This window comes from Balaenoptera acutorostrata, chromosome 3 (assembly GCF_949987535.1).
Source record: "Balaenoptera acutorostrata chromosome 3, mBalAcu1.1, whole genome shotgun sequence".
NCBI lineage: Eukaryota > Metazoa > Chordata > Mammalia > Artiodactyla > Balaenopteridae > Balaenoptera > Balaenoptera acutorostrata.
This window is the reverse complement of record NC_080066.1, coordinates 26,405,573-26,428,915: the sequence shown is the minus strand read 5'-3', so window position 1 is coordinate 26,428,915 and position 23,343 is coordinate 26,405,573. Positions and strand designations below refer to the sequence as shown.

Below are 23,343 nucleotides of genomic sequence, written 5' to 3'. Positions count from 1 at the left end.
GTGTGCTCTATGGACTCATAAGGTATGAAGGTCCTGTTTTCCCTGCAGTCTTTTGGCATTTGCTTATAATATTATTGATATTATCTATGTATACTATAATACTATATCCATGTATTCTTTTTTTTTTTTTGATTTATTTATTTATTTATTTTTATTTTTGGCTGCGTTGGGTCTTTGTTGCTGCGCGCGGGCTTTTCTCTAGTTGCGGTGAGTGGGGGCTACTCTTTGTTGTGGTGCGCGGGCTTCTCATTGCGGTGGCTTCTCTTGTTGCAGAGCACGGGCTCTAGGCACACAGGCTTCAGTAGTTGTGGCACGTGGGTTTCAGTAGTTGTGGCATGCAGGCTCTAGAGCATAGGCTCAGTAGTTGTGGCACACGGGCTTAGTTGCTCCGTGGCATGTGGGATCTTCCCGGACCAGGGCTCGAACCCATGTCCCCTGCATTGGCAGGCAGATTCTCAACCACTGCACCACCAGGGAAGCCCCCCATGTATTCTTTAGTCATATGAATTATAATTTATTGCTGATGTCTTAGTGTTTTATCAAAAATCATGCTATTTTCTTCATTGTTGCTTGACTTTTCTGCAGTGGCAAGAAATCATCAGTTCCTTAGGTTATTCAGCTCCACTGAAGAGGCCCTCAAAAAATTTTTTGAGCTCCAAGTAATTATTTAGGAAATGTTTGCTTTAAATATCTTAAGATCTTTGTGCATCTGTTTCTAATTATTATTAGTGTCATTCTATTTCGCTATGCCGGGAACCTTAATAGTAACTGAACAGGCCTAGGGAGGAAAAGGAGAATTCTCCATCCAGTTATGCCATTGAGCCCTGTCTCTGGTCTGCTTTTCCTCTCTAACCTTGCTGCTGTCCCTCTGCCCCTTACCATCTGTTGTAAGCAATATTGGAACTGCCTCTTAACTTGTCTTCCTGACCAGTGTGGCCTTCTTCCAATCCAGCCTTCTTGTTACTTAGAACTCAATTGCTGACAGTTGCCGTACATATTCAAGATCAAGTCCATACTCTTTAAGGATTGTATGTGAGGCCTTTTATCATGATCTAGCCCTTTTTAATTTCTTTTGATACTCAAACGTAAGGAACTACTTGCAGTTTCCTGAATATAATTCAGTTCACTCCCCCTTAACATGTACTATTCCCTTTCCCCACAGAGCCTTCCTGGCTCTTGTATGCTTTGCTAATTGCTATTTCTCTTTGATTCAGCTTTATTATTACTTAAGTATTAATTCTTCTGTGTAGCCATTTTGCTATCATTTCTCCTTGTAGCTGTTTTCACTTGTGTTCCTTGTCAAATAAACTTCTGCTTTATATTTAGCTTAGAAAACTACAAAAGCCCCTGTGTTTGATTTAAGCTTGTAAATATTTGTAGAAATAATGGCCATCGGTGGTTTTCTGTAACTTATAGACCCCTTATGAGGGTCAAGGGTGAGAGACAGAATATACAAGTGGACAATGGCCTGACAATGCAGGAAGCTAAGTGCAGTAACTTCTGTAATAATGGGTCCCAGATGGCCAGGACTTGATCAGTAACTGCCAGCTTCCCTAATTTTTGTCCTTGCTTCCAACTTAAAACCAACTAGAGCAAATCAAATCTGCACCCAGTAAATCACATAGGATGCCCTAGTCCTAGTTAGCCTGCCTACAGCTTCGCCCTGCCAGTCAGAGTACACCTGAAGCCTTCCCTTTTTTCCACTGTAAAGCTTTCTCATTACTCAGCCTGCCTTTGAGTCTGCCTAAACGCAAGTGATGGTGGCCATCTCCCTTGCCGTAGCAGGCTCTGAATAAATAGCCTTTGCTTTTCTCATAAGTATAGTTTATAAACTTTATTTCCTCTGCTAGCTATGTTTTGTGATTTTCTACATGTTTTATAAACATAGAGGTTTCTATTTTATAAAGGTGAAGACAGATTTTTGTCATAAGGATTCTTTGTTTCTTTACCTTGAATGGCAAGATGACAGAATAAAAATGTGTCACTTAGTAGTAAAGAACAAAATCCTAGTCAAATTTTAATCTTACTTGAGACCTTTGTCTCATATAGTTATTCAGAGCTTTTTATTTGGTTTATTAAATCATAATTTTTAAAAAAAATCAGTACATGGAAGAGATTTAAACATGAAATACAAAATAAATGCATTTAGGTTTTATTATGTTAAGAGTATTCTTTTATTCTTATTTTTAAAATATTAAGCGTGAATGCTGAATTTTATCAAGTAATTTTTTGTATCATTTACTGTTTTTTATTTAACCTATTAGTGCAGTATATTGTATAAATATATTTCATATTATTGAGCCATGTGTATGTTCCTAGAATAATCTCTGCTTGTTTTGAATTATTTTCTTTAAATACTCTTAATCTGTTCACTAATTTTATAAAGGTCCTTTCATTTTTGTAAAGTTTCTGAAAGTGACCAGAACCTATACCCTGATTTTTTACTTTTTGTGGTTTTTTTTTTAACATACCCTTCCTCTTATGTCTAGAATTGAATGACTAATAAGGCTACTTTGAACAGTTTTGAAACTATGAAAAAGATAGCTTTTTATCTGTCTAGTGCTTTATTTTCCTGAAGTTACTCTCAGTGTATTTATTGTTTGAATTTTCTGTTAACAGATATTCCCTTCAGAGAGGTAGCTCCTTCACATTTTTAACACCTGGCCCCCATTGGGACTTCACTTTGGTGAGTAGACACCTAGGTTTTTTATTTCAAGACATTAGTTAATTCCTGGGTTGTGTTTCAGTCTGGTGTACAGCTCAGTTGTCTGTACCTCTCTGAAAACCTTGAAGTACAGAGTTTCTATCACCATCTTTGGCAGCCTAATTTAATTCTTTTCTGCTAACAAACTGAAAGAAATTTTTATTTCAATTAAATATAAAATATATTTTGAAAAGTATCAGATCTATTCATCTTTAACTCTATGCAATTCTTTCTCTCATCCCTACCCGTGTTAAAATTAAGAGACTATATTAATGAAACGTGAGGCTATTTTTATGCACACACTCTAACAGCTCTTTTCTTGGTTGAAAAATATAAAAATGCTTGTAGATAATATATATAATGAATGAATCATTTCTGTCATTAGTCATCTTAGTATAGAGGGACTCCATTATTTTTAGAATGAGACTTTACAGAGGCATTTAATCTAATTTCAAAGTGACACCAGAAAATTAGGGGTTTTTATAATTAAAAACTCATTACTTCACAATACTCATATAAATAAAGTATGTACAAATAGAACATGATTCTTATGCTCTTCTTATTTGGGGGAAATAGCAAAAAACGATTCTGCCTCTAGTTTGCCAGACTTTACCTATGTGCATGTATTGATGATGTGCCATTTCACTTGTATTCTGTTCTGTTGTATTTAATTTGTTTTTCTGCTGGGGACTCCTGTTCGAGATTTCTGTGAATAATAGAATTTACATACATTAAATGGTCAGTAAATCATTCTTGGTAAGAGTCTCCTGATTTTAATGCAGTTCCACATTTTCCTTTGAAACTTTTTTCATCTTGGTCCCTTTCCCTTACTAGTTGAAGAACCTAAACTTATACAGAAAAACTAGTAGAGAAGTGTCTCCAAATTTGATTTTGCAAGCCTATCAGCAAAAATATTTTGAGCATTACCCCTGATATATTTATTTATAATTTTTAGGTATGTAGCAACTTTATTAGCTAATATCTCAAAGCTCAGTACTCACTTAGGGTGAGATTAATGATAGAGGACATAAATGTATATTTCAAATAGTCAGGATAATTTCAGTTTGGGGCTGACTTCTAAAATGGATTTGGTAAGATTGCCATTATCTTTAACTCACATTTTTAAATGTGGTTGATGATGAGCTCATCATCTGTGTATTAAATTTTAGTAAAGCTCATTTTTTAAGGATTAAGAAATACATAAAAATGAAGTTCTAACATTTTCCTCCTGTACTCTAGGAAAGATACCTTGCATATCGTCTGGGATAGATGCTTCTCACTTGGGAAAACACTTTTGTAGAGGCCTCCGTGACAAAAGAAATATCTAACGGTTCATGTATTAAAACTTTTGGAATGTGATTAAGGAATACTAAGAGGGAGATTTATAACTTTTTAAATACATAGTTTAAGAAGGGAAAAGAAAAATTAAGCACTCAAGAGGTGAGAAAAAGAACAATAGAGTAAATCAAAGAAAAGAGGAGGAGAAGTAAGAGTGGAAAAAATAAAATCAACACCCAATCATGATAAAAATTCTTGGCAAACCAGGGATAGAATAGAACTTCCTTAGCCTGAGACCTACCACAAACAACATACATAATGATAAAATGATAGCAACAGTCCCTTTAAATTTAGAAAAAAACAATGCTGTCATCATATTTATTCAGCATTGTACTAACACTCTTAGCCAACACAGTAGGACAGGAAAACAAGTGGTACACAAATTAGAAAGGAAGAGACAGTCTTGATTTCATTACTTAGAGACAATATAATTGTCTACATAGAATATCCAAGAGAACATTAATAGCAGCTATTAGGACTAATAAGAGTTTGAGCAAGGCTATAAAAGTTATAAAAAGAAATCAATAGCATGTATGTATATTAGTAATAAACAAATGTAATTTTTAAAGATGCTTTTATTGAAATAAAAAAATTTTAAACTAGGAATAAATCTATGAAAAGATGTGTGAGACTTTTATGGGAAAAACTGGAAAACATTAATAAAGAACATAGGACACCTAATGAAATGGACAGATATACCATTTCATGCAAGGAAAGGCTCAATAGCATAAAAATGTCCATTCTTCCCAAATTAATTCATAAAGGCAATGCTGTTCTGTTAGAAATCTCATTAGAATGTAATAGATCCCAATTCATGCAGAGAAGTAGAAGGCCCAGGAAAGGGAAAGTAGTGTACCCATCAGGGAGCATTATGACTGAGCGTATAAGCTATTAAGACTCACTCCAAAGGTACTGAAATTACACAGCATAATATGGGTGCAAGTGTAGATAAATAGACCATTGGAATGAAATAGAGAACCCAGAAACCGACTTATGAGAACTTATTGTATCATAGGCGTTATGAAAGAATGGTGCTCTCAGCAAATGATGTTAGGGGTGGGGACAGTTGGCCAAATTACCTTATACCACATACATACAAAAATAAATTCTAGATGGGTTGAATATACAAATATGAAAAATGAAACTTTAAAATAGTTAAAAGAAAATACAGTAGAATGTTTTAAAATCTGTTAAATTTCTTTATACATATGCCCACACATGTATAGATTTTATATAAATACATAAGTATGATCCTGTACATGCTTTTTTTCCCTCAGTACAATCTTCTTTTTGCTTGGCAGTTTCCTCCCCCTTTCCTCTCTTCTCCCCATGTAAGTCCTTCCATTCCCCTAGTTCCACGCTAACCCATGTCAACAACACTGTTTGTATCCCTCTATATTTTGCTCATATAATTATTTACAAATACACGCACAGCCTCACAGATAAGATACACATAAGCAGGATTTTTGTTTAGTTTGCTTTTCAAAATTAGGATCATATTATTCATACTTTGCTGCATCTTCTGGATATAACCTTAGGATCAATAGAGATTTCTTGAGTTCTGTCACCTCCTTTTTTAGTTTTTCCCAGTTCTGATTTATATTGTTCTTTCTTGTCTTGTATCATTTTCTTAATGTCTTTTTAGCTACATTCGAAATAGTATTTTATAGGTTTGCTCTGCTTCTTTGAGCATTCCCTTTTGAGGTGACTTCATTCCCTGTAGGGATGTTATCCTGTCCCTTATTCTCTCTCTTTTTTCTTACAGTTATTTTGTGTAGAATTTGACTTGGGGAATTTTCTGTTCATTTTAATATGAATTTAGTTTTCCTGAACTTTTACAAAGAGGCTTGGTGCAGATAGCTTTTCTAACTTCGTAGAGTTCCCTCTTTTGTTGTTTTCATGGGGCTTGCTTCTGAGACTTCCAGGCTCCGTATATTTCCCCCACTTCTATCTGGACTTTATCTTTCCTTTTCTCAATTGCCCCCATCCTGCTCTGTGTTGATTCTGCTCTCAACAGTTTCTCCTCAGGGTGGGGCCAGGTCCTGGAAGGGAGCCCTGGCTTGTCAGGTTTGAGAGTTCACAAGAGCTAGGCTGTATCACAAGTAATCTGAAAAGTTATTTTGAGGTTTAAGAGAAGAAACGTTACTTAAGGATTCTTTTTCAGTATTGATTAAGGACCAGAAATTAAAGCTATATACACAGTTTTGTCACTACTGGCACCAGTAGGGCTGAATGAAGGTGATGAATGATTACTGGAAGGTACTCCCGGTACATGCATGTTCATTTTCCACCTGATAAATCCTGCTTCAGGCAACAAATCTTAATTACTTGGGCCATGAGAAAAGGATATTTTTTTCCTAGTGAAATCAACCCCCCCCCATAGGGTAAATAATATGTGTTCCTTTTTTTAAAAATTTATTATCTTTATATATAAAACGTATTTTACTTTTTCTCTAACAAGTATAGACTTGACTTACATAAGACTTCTGTTCTGAAAAACTTTAGATAAGTAAGTTTTTTAATAGGGTGGAATCACTTCACAGCAAGGGATGATTTAGTCAGAGGGGACTTTTTAGAAAATATATAGTATGTGCTAGCGATAATTTATGGGCATCCCTCATAAAAATAATTTTCTTATGAATACAGTCTAAGACTTCACTTTTTAAAACTGATTTTTCTAGTTGTATGTGGTCTTTGTTTAATGGAGTAATATGCGTGCCTTCTATAGAAGAATAAAAGTTTTTCTTTTTTATAGAAAAGAAAACGAAGAGCAAAAGATGATGATGTCATAAGCCTTAGCAGCCTTGATCTGAAGGTAAGCCTTACTGCTCTGGCAAGGAAAAGCGTTTAAGAGTGTGCAGATAGCATTTTATTTTTGTGCTGTAAAAATAATGCTGGGGTTTTTGCATTTTGCATTTTTTAAGTGCAAAACTGAATAATATTGGCTGTTACAGGTATCCTCCTTTTTTCTGTTCTGCTTCTTTGTTAAGAACGAGTAGAAAACCTCCCTCAAACTAATAGTGAACACAAACTCACATGCCTAAGGAGACCAGGCATTGTAGTCTATGCAGAGAAAGGAGTAGGGTGGGGGACTGTGGTGAGCAGAAGGGCACCATGCCTCTCCTCAAGAGAGGTAGCTGCTCCTGTGCTCTAGCCCCCAAATCTGGGGTTTTGTGTGAAATCTCCTAAATTTTAAATGTTGGATCAAATTTTTTCTAAAAAACCATGCAAGCCAAACAACTTGTCTACGAGCCAGATGTAGCCCAGGGGTTTCCAATGTGTGATCTGTGATAAACTAAAACCCAGTGCAAACTTAAAAATAATTATTTTTAATAATTGTAATAATTATTTTAATTATTTAATTATGTAAATAATTATATTTAATAATGTATTGTAAATAAATTATACTCAAATAAAAATTTTTAAAAGAATAAGAAAAATGTAATAATAATTTAAAAAAACTGCCCTCCCCCCCCAAAAAAAATCCTCTTTTGTAAAATTGTAGTTAAGTCCAAAACTGGTATCTTTGAAATTACTTATTTCATTTTTGTCAGTTGGCAAGTTTCACAGAACCATCTTGGTTTTAAGGAACCTTTTTAAAAAGATTGTTATGGAAAAGTTATACATTTTTAAAGTAAGATTTTTAAAAAATCTTTCACATCACGTTTAATAATGGCAGCTGCTGCTTTTTATTTTTATTTTCTTTTTTAAAGGGTTGGAATTTTTTTTTTAAGATTTAATTTTTTATTTATTTTTGGCTGTGTTGGGTTTTCGTTGCTGCATGCAGGCTTTCTGTAGTTGCGGTGAGCGGGGGCTACTCGTCATTGTGGTGCACGGGCTTCTCCTTGTTGTGGCTTCTCTTGTTGCGCAGCACAGGTTCTAGGCGCACGGGCTTCAGTAGTCATGGCACGCGGGCTCAGTAGTTGTGGCTTGTGGGCTCTAGAGCACAGGCTCAGTAGTTGTGGCGCACAGGCTTAGTTGCTCCATGGCATGTGGGATCTTCCCAGACCAGGGATTGAACCCGGGTCCCCTGCATTGGCAGGCAGATTCTTATCCACTGCGCCACCAGGGAAGTCCCTGCTTCTTTTTAAAGACAAGGTATTTTCTAAAAATTAAATTTTTATAGGTCTGCCCATCAACATTTTAGCAAATCTGGCAATCCAGATTTTGTGGGTATGTGTACATGTCTTTATAGAAGAATTATGTGTTTTAAGTGTTAGGCTTTTTGCAAAACCGTTTTAGTTACATTTTAAAAATCTTGTTTTCAAAGAAAGAAAAAGGTGTGAATGACAACCCTGAGTATTTTTAGGTATGCTTCAAATGAAATCATATGCAGAAATAAGAGTTTGCCACAATAAAATCCATGGTCAGATCTACTTAAAGACAGTCCTCCTTTTTTTCACCCCAGCTTCAGCAATAATTAATATACCATCAGATCAGTCTCATATCATCTCTCCACTCACCTACCCTCCCCTGGATTATTTTGAAGCAAATCCTAGACATTGTATCATTTCATCTGTATCATCAGAGTCAGTGTTCTCACTTTCCTTGATTGTCTTAAACATGTTTTGTTTTGTTTTTGTTCATTTTGTCTGTTCGAATTGGAATTCATTTAAGGTCCATACAGTGAGATTGATTATATCTCTTAAGTATCTTTTAATATATAGGTTTCCTCTCTAGCTCTTTGTTTTCCTGCAAATTTTTGTTGTTGTTGAGGAAACCATGTCTTTTTTCCTGGGGAGCTTTCCACAGCCTGAAGAGTTGTGACTGCATCCCCATGGTATCATTTCCTGTGTTCCTCTTTTCTCTGTATTTCTGATAAATTGGTAGTTAGATCTAGAGAGTGTTTGGGGCTATTATGTACTTCCCTCAGAAGGTATGTAATGTCTTTTTATGATGTTCCCAACATTAATTATCATTACCTAGATCCATTTATTCATTGGAGGTTGCAAAGTGGTTATATTGTGCCTTTATCAGTCCTTTGTTTATTAACTGGAATACTTCTGTAAAGAGAAAATTCCCCTCATCAGCCTTGGTTACTCAAAGGTACTGATTTATAATAAAGGTAGGACAAGTGCTTGATTCCTTTCCTTTATCAGTTTTCAAAAATAATGAGTTTTATTCATTAAAATGCTCTAAAAGTAACTAATGATTTTTCTTTTTAATATTATTATGAACTCATGGATATGAACACATTTTTTGTGTTTTGATCCATTTTAGTTATTACTCTTACTATGCTCAAATTTTCCCATTTTTGGCCTCTGGGTGCTGCCTCAGGAGGGCTCCTATGTCCTTTTTCCCCAGCTTTATTAAGATATAATTGACATATAACATTGTATAAATTTTAGGTGTACGACGTTTTGATTCCCTATGTCCTTTTGACCTGACCCTCACCTCATATCTAGAGGCTAAATGGCCTCCTTTTCTTCCTGGATGACAGGTTATTCCAAGCCCACTTGTACATTTCTTTTTTTCCTGCTCCATACCTGGAATCAGTCATTTCTAAAAGCCCTGATTTTAGAGGCTAAAATCTGGGCATTTTGAACACTTGTTGCTACCAATTGATCATTGTTTGTAGGCCTTTTTAATGGACAGAGCTAAAAATATATAATTTTTAAGATAAAATAAATTATGAGTTTATACTGATTTTTTTTTTTTTTTAAGAAATTCACGTTCTTTTTATTTACTTATTTATGGCTGTGTTGGGTCTTCGTTTCTGTGCGAGGGCTTTCTCTAGTTGTGGCAAGTGGGGACCACTCTTCATCGCGGTGCGCGGGCCTCTCACCATCGCGGCCTCTCTTGCTGCAGAGCACAGGCTCCAGACGCGCAGGCTCAGCAGTTGTGGCTCACGGGCCCAGTTGCTCCGCGGCATGTGGGATCTTCCCAGACCAGGGCTCGAACCCGTGTCCCCCGCATTGGCAGGAAGACTCTCAACCACTGCGCCACCAGGGAAGCCCTATACTGATATTTTAAATTCATCGCTAAAGGATCTTTTACTTAATCTCATTAATCTTACTGTCTAGATCTCCTTCAACTGCACCGAAAATCTGATTTCTGTGGGACACTGACATAATTACTCACTTGATTTACCCTTGGTTCAAAGACAAATCTACATTATTACAAATTACTACCACATTACTATAAATGATAAAATTACTGAAAAAATTTTGTTTCACATTTTTTGTTATATAGGTTATAGTGAGGATATATAAATTTTATGTTTTAAAATTATTGAACTAGTTCTTTTCTATGTGTAATTATGCCAACTCACTTTATTTGCAATTTTTAAGAATTACTGCTTTTTAAATTTAATTTTTCTTATAACCATGTAACAAAATTGTGTAGAATTTCAAAGTCAGTTCTACAAGATTCTTGTTTCTATCCCTGGCTCTTCTACCCTACTTCTTTCTTCTATACAAAATGTTTTTTTTTCCTTTTATTAATTTCATGGTTTATCCTTCCACTTTTAAAAATTATAAGCAATTACATATGTTTGTATATCCCACTTTCTTGGATAAACAGTAGCATGTTATCTTTCCTTATGTGTTCTGTTTTATTCTCTCCTTTTTGTTTTACTTGTATGTTTTAGCTTTGTTATATCTTTCAGTATTTAGGAAGATTCATGTATTTGTTCTATTGGTTATCTTTCTATGATGCCTTCACTTCCCTCTTTTTGTCTGTTGTAGATTTGTTCATTCCTGTGAGCATTGTTTTAATTAACTAGCACCTCTTCTCCCACCTCTCCTCTCCTCTGACTGAAGTAATCTCTCTTTATTCTAAGTTAATATATTTAAAGTAATAAGTGCTTATTTTACTTTTCATGTACACTCATCAGTCTCCATTTTTAAAAAAAATAGTTTTGCTGTATCTCCAGGGTCAGCACATTCAGCCACTATAAACTATGCTGTGTACCCTGATAACCACCATTTAGACTTAGTTCTACAGTTAAATATATATTTAATGATCAGCACCAGTCCTTCTCTCTATACCTTTTTAGGTTTTTGGTTTTCTTAAGCTCATTCTTTAGCACAGGGGTCCGCAAACTGTGGCCCACAAGCCATATCTGACCTGCCCATTTATTTACATATTGTTTATGGCTGCTTTTTAAAACACTACAGTGGCAGAAGTTCAGTAGTTGTGACAGAGACCATGTGACCTGCAAAGGCTAAAATATTTACTGTTTTTTTTTTTACAGAAAAAGTTTGCTGACCCCTGCTCTAGAGTTGAGTAAATTCAGAGGAAGTGTTCATGGGAGCAGTATTCCCTGAGTTATTGAATGTTCATATCAGTTTGTTTGCAGCCTTTATACTTGAAAAGGTTAGTTTGGATGAATATGAAATCTATGGCTCATATTTTCTTTCCTTGAATATATTAAATATTTTACTCCATTGTTTTCTGGTATAAAGTGCCACTGTTGAAAAGTTATAATTGTATAGTTTCAAGTCATCTTTTATTTTAGGAGCATTTTTTCTTGAATTATAGTTTTTGGTATTTTTTCTATTCTATTGTTTTTGCCTCCCCTCCCTGCCCTTTATACTTAGGTTGGGTCTTCTTTTTGTATCTTTTTATCACTTTCTTTCAAAACATTTTTTTGTCTTTTTAATTTTTAAATTCATTTTCCTTTTTTACCTTCTTTTTCTCTTAATGCATTAGTCATTGGTGTTTTTCATTCTGAAATAATTTTTAATTCTTTCCTTCTATCACCTCATTTCAAATCCTCCTTTTTCCACTTACCTAATTTCTGAACTTTATGTTCTTTCATAGCTTCTATAATTTTCTTCATTTATTTTAGGCTAAAAAGACATTATTCTACTCCACATTTTGTTTTCTTATAGTAGTTTTAAATGGGTTTCATGATTCTTTTCTGAAGTGCATTAAGTTGTCCTTTCCTGTATTTTTAGGTGAGAGGAGTGGGCCATGGTAGCCTGTTTTCAGCTTCATGACTCTAGAGCCCCTCTTCTGTTGTTTTCACAAAGTGATTTTTAAAAGTATGGCCTCTTTGTCTTGTTTATGGTTTCCTTTGCTGTGCAAAAGTTTTTAAGTTTAATTAAGTCCCATTTGTTTGTTTTTCTTTTTATTTCCGTTACTCTAGGAGGTGGGTCAAAAAAGATCTTGCTGTGGTTTATGTCAAAGAGTGTTTTTCCTCTAAGAGTTTTACAGTTTCTGGTCTTACATTTAAGTCTTTAATCCATTTGGAGTTTATTTTTCTGTATGGTGTTAGGTAGTGTTCTAATTTCATTCTTTTACATGTAGCTGTCCAGTTTTCCCAGCACCACTTATTGAAGAGGCTGTCTTTTCTCCATTGTATGTTCCTGCCTCCTTTGTCTTTAGAAAACTAAAAATAGAACTACAGTATGACCAGCAATCCCACTACACATATACCCTGAGAAAACCATAATTCAAAAAGAGACATGTACCACAATGTTCATTGCAGCATTATTTACAATAGCCAGGACATGGAACCAACTTAAATGTCCATCGACAGATAAATGGATAAAGAAGATGTGGCACGTATATACAATGGAATATTACTCAGCCATAAAAAGAAACAAAATTGAGTTATTTGTAGTGAGGTGGGTGGACTAGAGTCTGTCAGACAGAGTGAAGTAAGTCAGAAAGAGAAAAACAGATACCATCTGCTAACGCATATATATGGAATCTAAAAAAAAAAATGGTACTGATGAACCTAGTTGCAGGGCAGGAATAAAGAGGTAGACATGGAGAATGGACTTGAGGACATGGGGTTGGGAGGGCGAAGCTGGGGTGAAGTGAGAGTAGCAGGGACATATATACACTACCGAATGTAAAATAGTTGGCTGGTGGGAAGCAGCAGCATTAGCACAGGGATATCAGCTCGGTGCTTTGCATGACCTAGAGGGGTGGGATAGGGAGGATGGGAGGGAGGCTCAAGAGGGAGGGGATATGGGGACATGTGTATGCATATGGCTGATTTGCTTTGTTGTGCAACAGAAACTAACAGTATTGTGAAGCAACTATACTCCCATAAAGATCTATTAAAAAAAAAAAAGTATGGCCTCATGTTTTCTGAAATCTTTCGTTTCTGCTCCCTTTCTCTTTTATCTGGACTGTTTCTTGTCTTTGCTTCTGTTACCCTGTTCTGCTCAATTTGGATCCTACTCCTAGAAGTATTTCTCAGTGCAGTGTTAGTTTCAAGAGTTTCTGTGGCCCAGACTGCTCCAGCACCAATAAACCTTGTTACTTGGAAGTGCTCTTGCCCTTGGTGTAAGGCTTTGATCCTTGGAATCCTTCCAGTTTAGACCACTGTTCGCAGTGCACCATTGTGGGGGTTCCCCCATTCTCGGGGCCATCAGACAAGCCCAGTTGCCTTCCCTTTGCTTCTCTGTGCACAAATGCTGAAACCATGTGGGTCTCATAGCTGTTCAGTTTGCCTCCATCTGACCAACAAAAGGTGTGGGGGGAAGCACTCTCATTTTTGGTGTGTATTGGGTTTTCTGTTTTGCTATGGTAGTCACTCTATCTGCCTTTTCTTTTTCTTTAAAGAGTGAAGACCTGTCAAAGATTAGTGTATTAATGTATTAATGAGTAAGCCAACAGAATGGTAAAGCTGGTCAAAGGACTATAGGAAACACTGAAGTATTCTAATCACTGAAAGAAGGAATGGTGGAGTACAATCACTAAATTTGATACAAAATAGATTAATAGCCTCATCTACATGTCTGCCTACCAAATATATTTACATTGCTATCAGTCCCTACAGAGTTAACATCTACCCTTACAGAGTTGTATTTTTATTTATTTATTTTTGGCTGCACTGGGTCTTCGTTGCTGTGCGCGGGCTTTCTCTAGTTGCGGTGAGCGGGGGCTACTCTTCATTGCGGTACGCAGGCTTCTTATTGCGGTGTGCGGGCTTCTTATTGCGGTGTCTTCTCTTGTAGCGGAGCGCAGGCTTTAGGCACGTGGGCTTCAGTAGTTGCAGCTCGCAGGCTCAGTAGTTGTGGCTCACGGGCTCTAGAGTGCAGGCTCAGTAGTTGTGGCACACGGGCTTAGTTGCTCCACGGCCTGTGGGATCATCCCAGACCAGGGCTCGAACCCGTGTCCCCTGCATTGGCAGGCGGATTCTTAACCACTGCACCACCAGGGAAGCCCTCTTTTCTTTTTTTTCTTTTTTTTTTAATTTCCACAGACATTCATGGAGCACCCACAATGTTTCAAGCACCATACTGGACCTTAGAGATAAGACTATATACAAACAGGAAACAAGAACCTCTGACAAAATCATACCTGCAGAGATTACAATAGACTGTGCAGAAGTACCAGTTGGTATTAGAAGGAGGAATGAGAGTAATAGAAGATATTTTGGAGGTCTTGATTTGGAGTTGGGTTTTTATGAAAGCAAACATGAACTTGGGAAGACCAACCCAGCTAGAGAAGGGGCATCTACAAATACCAAGAATTAAAATCAGTTATGTTAATATAATGATGAACAAATGATTTGGAAAGAGTCAAAGAAATATATGAAGAACTAAGAAATGAAGTTCTTAATTGGCCACTTAGTTGAAGGCTATAAATGATAGACTGAAGAATTTATTGATCTCCCATGAAAATCAACAGAAACAACATTCTGGATTCTTGAAATGATTTTCTGAAGTATAGTCTTTCCATCTGTGTAGAAAGTATAGGTTAGTAATGGTCTGGTATAGGTTAGTAATGGTCTGGTATAATCTAGAGGCCTTGAATTGGAGTAATGGCTGTGGAAATGAAAACAGAATTCCTAAGGTTCCATCTTTATCAATCTTTTCTTCTTAGTTAATCCTTCTTGGAGAACTCATTCACTCAATAGATGCTGCTGTCTAAAACTGATGACTCCTAGTCTGAATCCTTAAGCCAGATCACAGTCCTGATGTTCAGAACTTTTTATCCAATTGCTTCTAGGGGTTTGTAACTGGCCTCCCTGCCTGTAGCCTCTTTATGATGCCATATTGATCTTTCTCCACGACTTGGTCTTTTTAGTACCTTGCTTGAGTTCTTTCAGAAGCTGTTTATTGCTTTAAAGATAAAAATCAAATATTTTACTTAACATATAAACCCCTTTATGATGAGCTTCCCTATTCCATCGCTCTAGAATTTCTCGTATCATACTTCCTGTTCCCTTTCTTTTGCACATCCTCATTCCCTTTCTTTACCTGGCTCATGCCTCTTTATCCGCTATTCAGGCATTATCTCCAGGAGCCCTTCCCAGAGTCTTACCCCTCTTCGTGTATTTCATGCCCCCACCTGCCTAGGATGGCTACTTCTCCTGTATGCCCCTTGGTAGGGAGAATTGAATGGGGAAGGAGCAAGTTAGGATTCCATGAGGAGGAAAGAAGTTAGCAGTGAAGTTCACAGTAGCATTAAGCTGTATTTATACCTTGAAAATAATGACTGGCTAAAACAGAGGTGCTCAACCCTGGCGGCAGGTCAGAGTCACCTGGGAGCTTTTAGGGGAAGAAATGTGCTGCTGGGCCTTATCCCAGACTATGTGAACGTGGGGTGATGGGGTAAGTAATGAGGGTGGGTGACATTGGGACCTAGGAACATCTGGGGAGGAGGGAATTTTTGTTTGTTTGTTTGTTTGTTTTTAAGATGTCCAGGTGATTGTTACTTATAGCCAGGGTTGAAAACCACTGAGTTAAGAGTATGGCATTCTTAAACTTACCCTTCCCCCCAAAATAGATACTCTGTCAGCTCCCCAACCCCTGTTTTTTGCGTGGGCTTTCATCTAAGTACAGTAGTTAGTATGTAATAAGCTAAATGTAATCAGTTCGTATGATCATTTAATGCCTGTTGCTGAAAATCATTCACTTTATTTCCCTCTATATTTCATAGCCATCTGTTTGATGAGTGAACAGATGAAGTAATATTGGTCAAATAAATGAAATAAGACCTTGGATTTGGGTAAGGATGTAACATGAGCATTGTGTTATGTATTTTGACTTAGGATATCTTGTATGAAGAATTTAATATTAATGTTAATTGAATTATCATATGATGCATCATTGGCTGTGAAGCTGTGATTGCTTATCAAATTTGTCTCTAAGTAAAATTTCAGCACTATCTTTTATCAGGTTGTCTTACTACTGTGGTATGTATAAGTTTATTCATTTTAAAAAGAACACAGTATTTGTTTTCCAAAGGTGTTTCTCAGCTCTGTTTCTTAGCAGCCATAACCTTGCCTTTTTCTTCTGATAAGGAAGAGTCAAAAGTGACTGTTTACTTTGTTTACTTTATTAATGTGAAATAATACTGGAATGAGTAATACTCAGTCATATTTTTTTTAACGTCTTTATTGGAGTATAATTGCTTTACAATGGTGTGTTAGTTTCTGCTTTATAACAAAGTAAATCAGTTATACATATACATATGTTCCCATATCTCTTCCCTCTTGCGTCTCCCTCCCTCCCAACCTCCCTATCCCACCCCTCTAGGTGGTCACAAAGCACCGAGCTGATCTCCCTGTGCTATATGGCTGCTTCCCACTAGCTATCTGTTTTACATTTGGTAGTGTATATATGTCCATGCCACTCTCTCACCCTGTCACATCTTCCCCTTCCCCATATCCTCAAGTCCATTCTCTAGTAGGTCTGTGTCTTTATTCCCGTCTTGCCACTAGGTTCTTCATGACCTTTTTTTTTTTTTCCTTAGATTCCATATATATGTGTTAGCATACTGTATTTGTTTTTCTCTTTCTGACTTACTTCACTCTGTATGACAGACTCTAACTCCATCCACCTCACTACAAATAACCCCATTTCATTTCTTTTTCGGGTTGAGTAATATTCCATTGTATATACGTGCCACATCTTCTTTATCCATTCACCCGATGATGGACACTTAGGTTGCTTCCATGTCCTGGCTATTGTAAATAGAGCTGTTATGAACATTTTGGTACATGACTCTTTTTGAATTATGGTTTTCTCAGGGTATATGCCCAGTAGTGGGATTGCTGGGTCATATGGTAGTTCTATTTTTAGTTTTTTAAGGAACCTCCATACTGTTCTCCATAGTGGCTGTATCAATTTACATTCCCACCAACAGTGCAAGAGTGTTCCCTTTTCTCCACACCCTCTCCAGCATTTATTGTTTCTAGATTTTTTGATGATGGCCATTCTGACCGGTGTGAGATGATATCTCATTGTAGTTTTGATTTGCATTTCTCTAATGATTAATGATGTTGATCATTCTTTCATGTGTCTGTTGGCAATCTGTATATCTTCTTTGGAGAAATGTCTATTTAGGTCTTCTGCCCATTTTTGGATTGGGTTGTTTGTTTTTTTGTTATTGAGCTGCATGAGCTGCTTGTAAATCTTGGAGATTATACCTTTGTCAGTTGCTTCATTTGCAAATATTTTCTCCCATTCTGAGGGCTGTCTTTTGGTCTTGTTTATGTTTTCCTTTGCTGTGCAAAAGCTTTTAAGTTTCATTAGGTCCCATTTGTTTATTTTTGTTTTTATTTCCATTTCTCTAGGAGGTGGGTCAAAAAGGATCTTGCTGTGATTTATGTCATAGAGTGTTCTGCCTCTGTTTTCCTCTAAGAGTTTTATAGTGTCTGGCCTTACATTTAGGTCTTTAATCCATTTTGAGTTTATTTTTATGTATGGTGTTAGGGAGTGTTCTAATTTCTTACTTTTACATGTAGCTGTCCAGTTTTCCCAGCACCACTTATTGAAGAGGCTGTCTTTTCTCCACTGTATATGCTTGCCTCCTTTATCAAAGATAAGGTGACCATATGTGCGTGGGTTTATCTCTGGGCTTTCTATCCTGTTCCATTGATGAGTAATACTGAGTCATATTTTTATGACTGAAGTTCTTTAACTCTGATAGTCAATGATCAAAAAACAAACCAAAACACTTCAGAAGAAATCTTTTAAAATGTATGAATGGTTTGTTCTTTTTCTGAATGTTCAGATTTGGGGATCTCATTTTCTTAAAAGTTAAATAGCCTATTGAAGTGTTATATTTTGAGTATTGCTGTACTCTGCAATTTTAGATTAAACATAATACTAAATTATGTACTTTATTCCTTAATAACTATGACAGGTAATTGGTTATTTTCCTGGGGCACAGATTTGAAAAGTTTGAAGCTAGCTGGCACACAAAAGCTGGTGACTTAACTTATGAATAAGGCTACCTTACCACCCTTCACTTTGCATTTTGATATAACTTGTGATCTCTACTGTTGCCCTGTAAAATAATAAAACATTGTTTCTCTGTGACAGAAGTCCAGAAAATAAAGCCAACTGCTGGTACAGGTGATAAAAGTTAAGAGGAACCAAAGGTATAACAAAATGGTTCCTCTTAACTTAAAATATGAAAATTAAATATAAAATAATTATTCCTGATAATGCTCTAAAAAGCCATTAATCCAGAGCTATTTATCCTTAAACTTAATCATTCCTAGATAGCTATGAATCATTCCTAGACTGCTGTGTGCATCTAAATACTTTTTTGTGCTTTTTAATTGTAAAAGTAACACACAAATGCATTGTCCTTGTACAAAAGTAAAACAACTTTTTCAAGTCCCCTCTGATCACCTCCATCCTCTGAAGTAACCAGTTATTATTTTATGTGTTCCAGGTCCTTTTCTGTTTATTTACCTACTTTCACACAGTGTGTATAATGGTGACATGTATATGATTATCCTGTACTTATGCTATAGCTTGCTTTTGCTATTTATATCTTATCAATACATATAGGGCTACCTCGTGCTTTTTTTTTTTTAATAGTATTCCATAGTATTAAAGTACCATAATCTACTTAACCAGTCCTTTAAGAATGGCCCTTTAGTATATTTTTCTTTTTTTTCCACATTAAAAATAATGCTTAATGTACCTCTTCCTTGTGCACAAAGGAGGGACGATGCTTATGTCTATAATACAGTTACCCAGAAGTGGAATTGCTGGGTTGCAAATTTCAGTTTTGATAATACTGTTCATTTGCCTTCCAGAAAAGTTTGATAGATTTTCACTTCTCCATCAGTCTATGATAATAAACATATCCCTACACTCTTGTTAGCCCTGGATTTTATTAATATTTAAAACCTTTTTCCAATTGTTGTGATAGACAACCAGGCAGAAAATTAATAAGGAAATAGAGAACTTGAACACCACCATAAACCAATTGGACTTAACAGACAAATACAGAACATCTTACCTCAAAACAGTGGAATATATATTTTTCTCAGGTGCACATAGAGCATTCTCCAGGATAGACCATATTTTAGGCCACAAAACAAGTCTTAATAAATTTGAAAAGATAGAATTATACAAAGTACTATTCCAATCACAGTGGAATGAAACTAGAAATCAGTAACAGAGGGAAAACTGGAAAAATCACAAGTATGTAAAAATTAAACAACATACTAGTAAACAGCTGATGGGTCAGAGATGAAATCACAAGGGAAATTAGAAAAGACCTTGAGGCAAATGAAAGTGAAAGCAAAATATACCAAAACTAATGGGATGTAGCAAAAGCAGTGCTAAGAGAGAAACATATAGCTATGAATGCTCACATTAAAAAGGAAGAAAGATCTCAAATCAACAACCTAACCTCACACTTTAAGGAACCAGAAAAAGACAAACAAGCTAAACTCAAAGCTAGCAGAAGGAAGGAAATAGTAAAGATCAGAGTAGACTTAAATAGGGAATAGAACAGTCGAGAGAGAAATTGAGAAAAATCAATGAAACTAAAATGTGCTTCTTTGAAAAGATCAAAATTGACAAACCTTTAGGTAAATTGACTAAGGAAAAAAAAAGAGAAGACTCAAATTACTAAAATCTAGAAGTGAAAGTGGAGATATTACTACCAATTTACAGGACTAAAAAGGATTACAAGAGTACTATGAACAATTGTACACTAATAGAATGGATAACCTAGATGAAGTGGACAAATTTCTAGAAACACACAACCTACCAACCTACCTAATCTAAAGATTCATATTTAATTCAGCATTGTGAAATTTTCTTGTTTTTTAGTTTATTTTCATCCTTTTATTCTCTGGTCTCTGCTTCTAAAGCTCCTATTCAGAAGATTTAGGAATATCTGGAACATCTGGAATTACTTTATATGTTTATTACTCTCTTTTATTCTTCCATTTTTTTCTTTTTTTTTTTTTAATTCTTCCATCTCTTAGTCTTTTATGCTATTTTCTGGGAGAATTCCTTAATTTGCTAATTTCTCATTAGTGTCTGTTCTGCTATTTAGCCTAATTATTGACATTTTTATTTTGACAATTTCTTTTTAATTTCCACAATCTCTAGTTCTTTGTTTTGTTTTCTCATAATAGTCTTTTTTTTTCATTAATATATTTTCCTCTATTAGTTTTCTGGGGATATTAATTATATTTCTTTTAACATCTCCTTCTATTTGCTTTACTAACTAATATAAAATAAGCCATAAATCAAATGAAATTATGCTACGGCCAGTGAAGCTTGTTTAGAAGTTATGAACTCTTAACTTTTGGACTTATCAGTTGTGTGTTACTAGTTGTTTGACTGTATAACTTATATAGCCATTCTAAGCCTCTGTTATCTGTACTTAAAGATAAAATTTTAATCTCAGACTTGATTCGCAGCTCTTCTCCACTCCCCAGCATATTCGGTCTTCATTCATTCATTCACTCATTCATTTCTATCAATATATTTTGGAGCCCCTACTGTGTGCCAGACACAGAGAGCAAAACAAAGTCTTTGCCCTCATGAAGCTTACATCCTAGTGGGGGCATAGATTATAGCTGTCTGCAACTCTAGAAATTTGTGGGGGAGACATGTATTCTACTCTTTGAATACCTTTCCTCACCTCCTTAAGACCCAGTCTCCTCCAGGATGTTAGTCAGGGAGAAAGGACTGGAAATAAGATAGTCTCTTTACCTTACTGGATGAGATTACAGTCCTTTTCATTGTTAGCTGTAACTTCTGTTCTGAATTTCCCTCTATGGGATCAGTGAGAATGAGTGATGGCTAATGAGGAATCCATTCTGTGAAACTCCCCTAGGTATTGGTAGTCTCTTGCAAGATTTAGCCACATCCTTTTGATGACCTTAGCAAGCAGCATACCAACAGCCCTTCCAGTGCATGCTACCATCCTAGGGTAGGGTCTTCCTACCCTGATGCAACCATGCCAGCAAGACCATCTCCCCAATCTCTTCTCTGTTCCTCATACTGGTAGAACCAGAAACTCATGTGGAGTCAGTGCCATATTGGCCCTCTCTGCTCTTGAGAGTCCCTAAAGGAAGGAGGGCTTGAGGAGAAGAGAGAATAATCTCTTTCCATGAAAAGTGCAGGCCCCCAAAGACCAACAGCTTTATTTCTCAGGCCTTTTCTTATTTTGCTGGGATAGTCCCGGGGAGAGACCTGCTGATATGCACAAGTTAAATCATCCTGTTTACCTAATGCCTCCAGGATACTAGCACCTCTGTACTCTTGATAAGCATTAACATGAGACAGGGATTCTCCCACTTTGTGCACACTCCGAAGGTCCATCTGCATGCCTCTTCTCCAAAATATTATGCCTCAATCTTTCCGATTTTGCTCCTTCCAAGTCCATGACCAATCAGCCAGACCATTCACCACTTCTCAGGGGCCTGTATGGATCAGTACTTCATGCCCTTTCTCCCTCTGTATAAAGTGAACAGCCATGTGTGCTGCTTACAGCTCTACCCACTGGAGGTATTTCCCTTTACCATGCCCCTTCAGGACTATCCCTAAATGGGTCCGTAATGGTGATCAAAACAACAGATGAAGCTAATCCACCCGTGAACTAGGGCCAAGTTTTTCTCCTCTATCAGTTGATTATTGAGAAGCCCACCCCACCCCCACCAACAGATGAGGAGTTGAAGGGGAAATATCAGTGTAATGTACCGGGTAACATGGCAATCTGTTCAGTAATTTACTTATGCCCTTTGGACTGGCTCAGGCCTGATTCCAAATAGACCATTTCCATGGTACCTGGCCAATCCTGTGACTCGGTTGATATACTTGGCCCTGTTCATTTGGGGCAGCTCTAATTGCATTAGTCACATGATGTAACGTGGGCAGGTCCTCAGTCTTTACTAGGGCTGCTAGCACACCAGGAGCTGCTGTTCAAACAGCAAGTGGTTTCCTGCCATGGAAAGCATACCTAGCTTCAGAACCCTAGGAATCTGCATTGAATTTCTCTTCCTGGCCTTGCCAAAGACGTCACACTGCATCTTTGTCTACCACAGACATCTCAAACTTGATCAGATATACTGGCTCACATGGCCTGCAGGGCACCTGACACCCAGCCTGGACCTGCTACAGTGGCCTCTCTTGCTCTGGATCTTACTCAAAACTGTGAGCGTTTCAGATTACCTCATTAATGGGCCAGAGCAGAATTTCCAAGTGCAGTATCTGCTCTCTCCAACCTAGTGCCATGCCTCTTTCTTAGTGCTGGGATGCAAGGTGCAACAATTTGACCTTTACCTAGGAGGGGAGATCCCAGAAAGCCTCAGGCCATTGGACCTATTAAAATTTTTCTAATATGGCAGCCCTTGAATTTTCTTGGCATGCATTTGACTTCCTAGACTGTCCAGAATACTTGCCATTTCCCATTCACCACGTCCTGTTAGTATGATGTCATCAGTATTCTAGACTAACATGATGCTCTATGGGATGTCAAGCTCCTTGTGGACTCTGTGACAGAGAACAAAAATGTTAACAGCCTCAGGACATGAAATTTAGAGTGCTGTCTTTACCATGTAAAAGATAACTACTTTTGCTCCTTACTAATGGTTATTGAAAAGAACACACAGGCTAGATTAATAGCCGTGTACCAAATACTAGAGATGTGTTGATCTATCCCAGTAAAGGTTCTACATCTTGCACAACAGCTGAGATTAAAGCTACCACTTCAGTTTTCTGTGGTCCACTGTTAGCCATCACAGTCCATCTCAATGCAGGAAGCACACAGATCAACTGAATGGAGATACAGTAGAGACTCCCACTCCTACCTGCTGTAATTCTGATGGCCATCTCTGCGTTTTCTCTCAGTGTGCAATATTGCTTCGGTTTATTACCTTGGCCCAGGTGTAGGGGGTGAAATTTCAGGGGCTCCCACTTGGCCTTTCCCTCTGTAATGACTCTGAGAACTTGCAGGTTACCACCTGCTTTTTCAGGCTTTTAAAGCAATTAACAAAAGCCAGCCAATTCTGCAATCCTTACAATTACTGTTGTCCCCGTGTTGTTCATTTGTCACTACTGCTACATATGCCATTGCTTCATTGCTCCATCTGTACCCAATTCATATCTTGGTCCTTATCACCATTT

At 36.8% G+C, this 23,343-nt stretch overlaps 1 protein-coding gene across 1 annotated transcript in view; it reads left to right on the top strand.

The window, feature by feature from the left end:
- NET1 (neuroepithelial cell transforming 1) overlaps window positions 1–23,343 on the top strand; it is a 50,096-nt gene that overhangs the window by 9,249 nt on the left and 17,504 nt on the right. Inside the window, exons 2-3 of the mRNA XM_057544057.1 lie at window positions 2,620–2,686; window positions 6,798–6,857. Coding sequence (XP_057400040.1) covers window positions 2,620–2,686; window positions 6,798–6,857 — 127 coding nt within the window. The remainder of the gene's footprint in view (window positions 1–2,619; window positions 2,687–6,797; window positions 6,858–23,343) is intronic.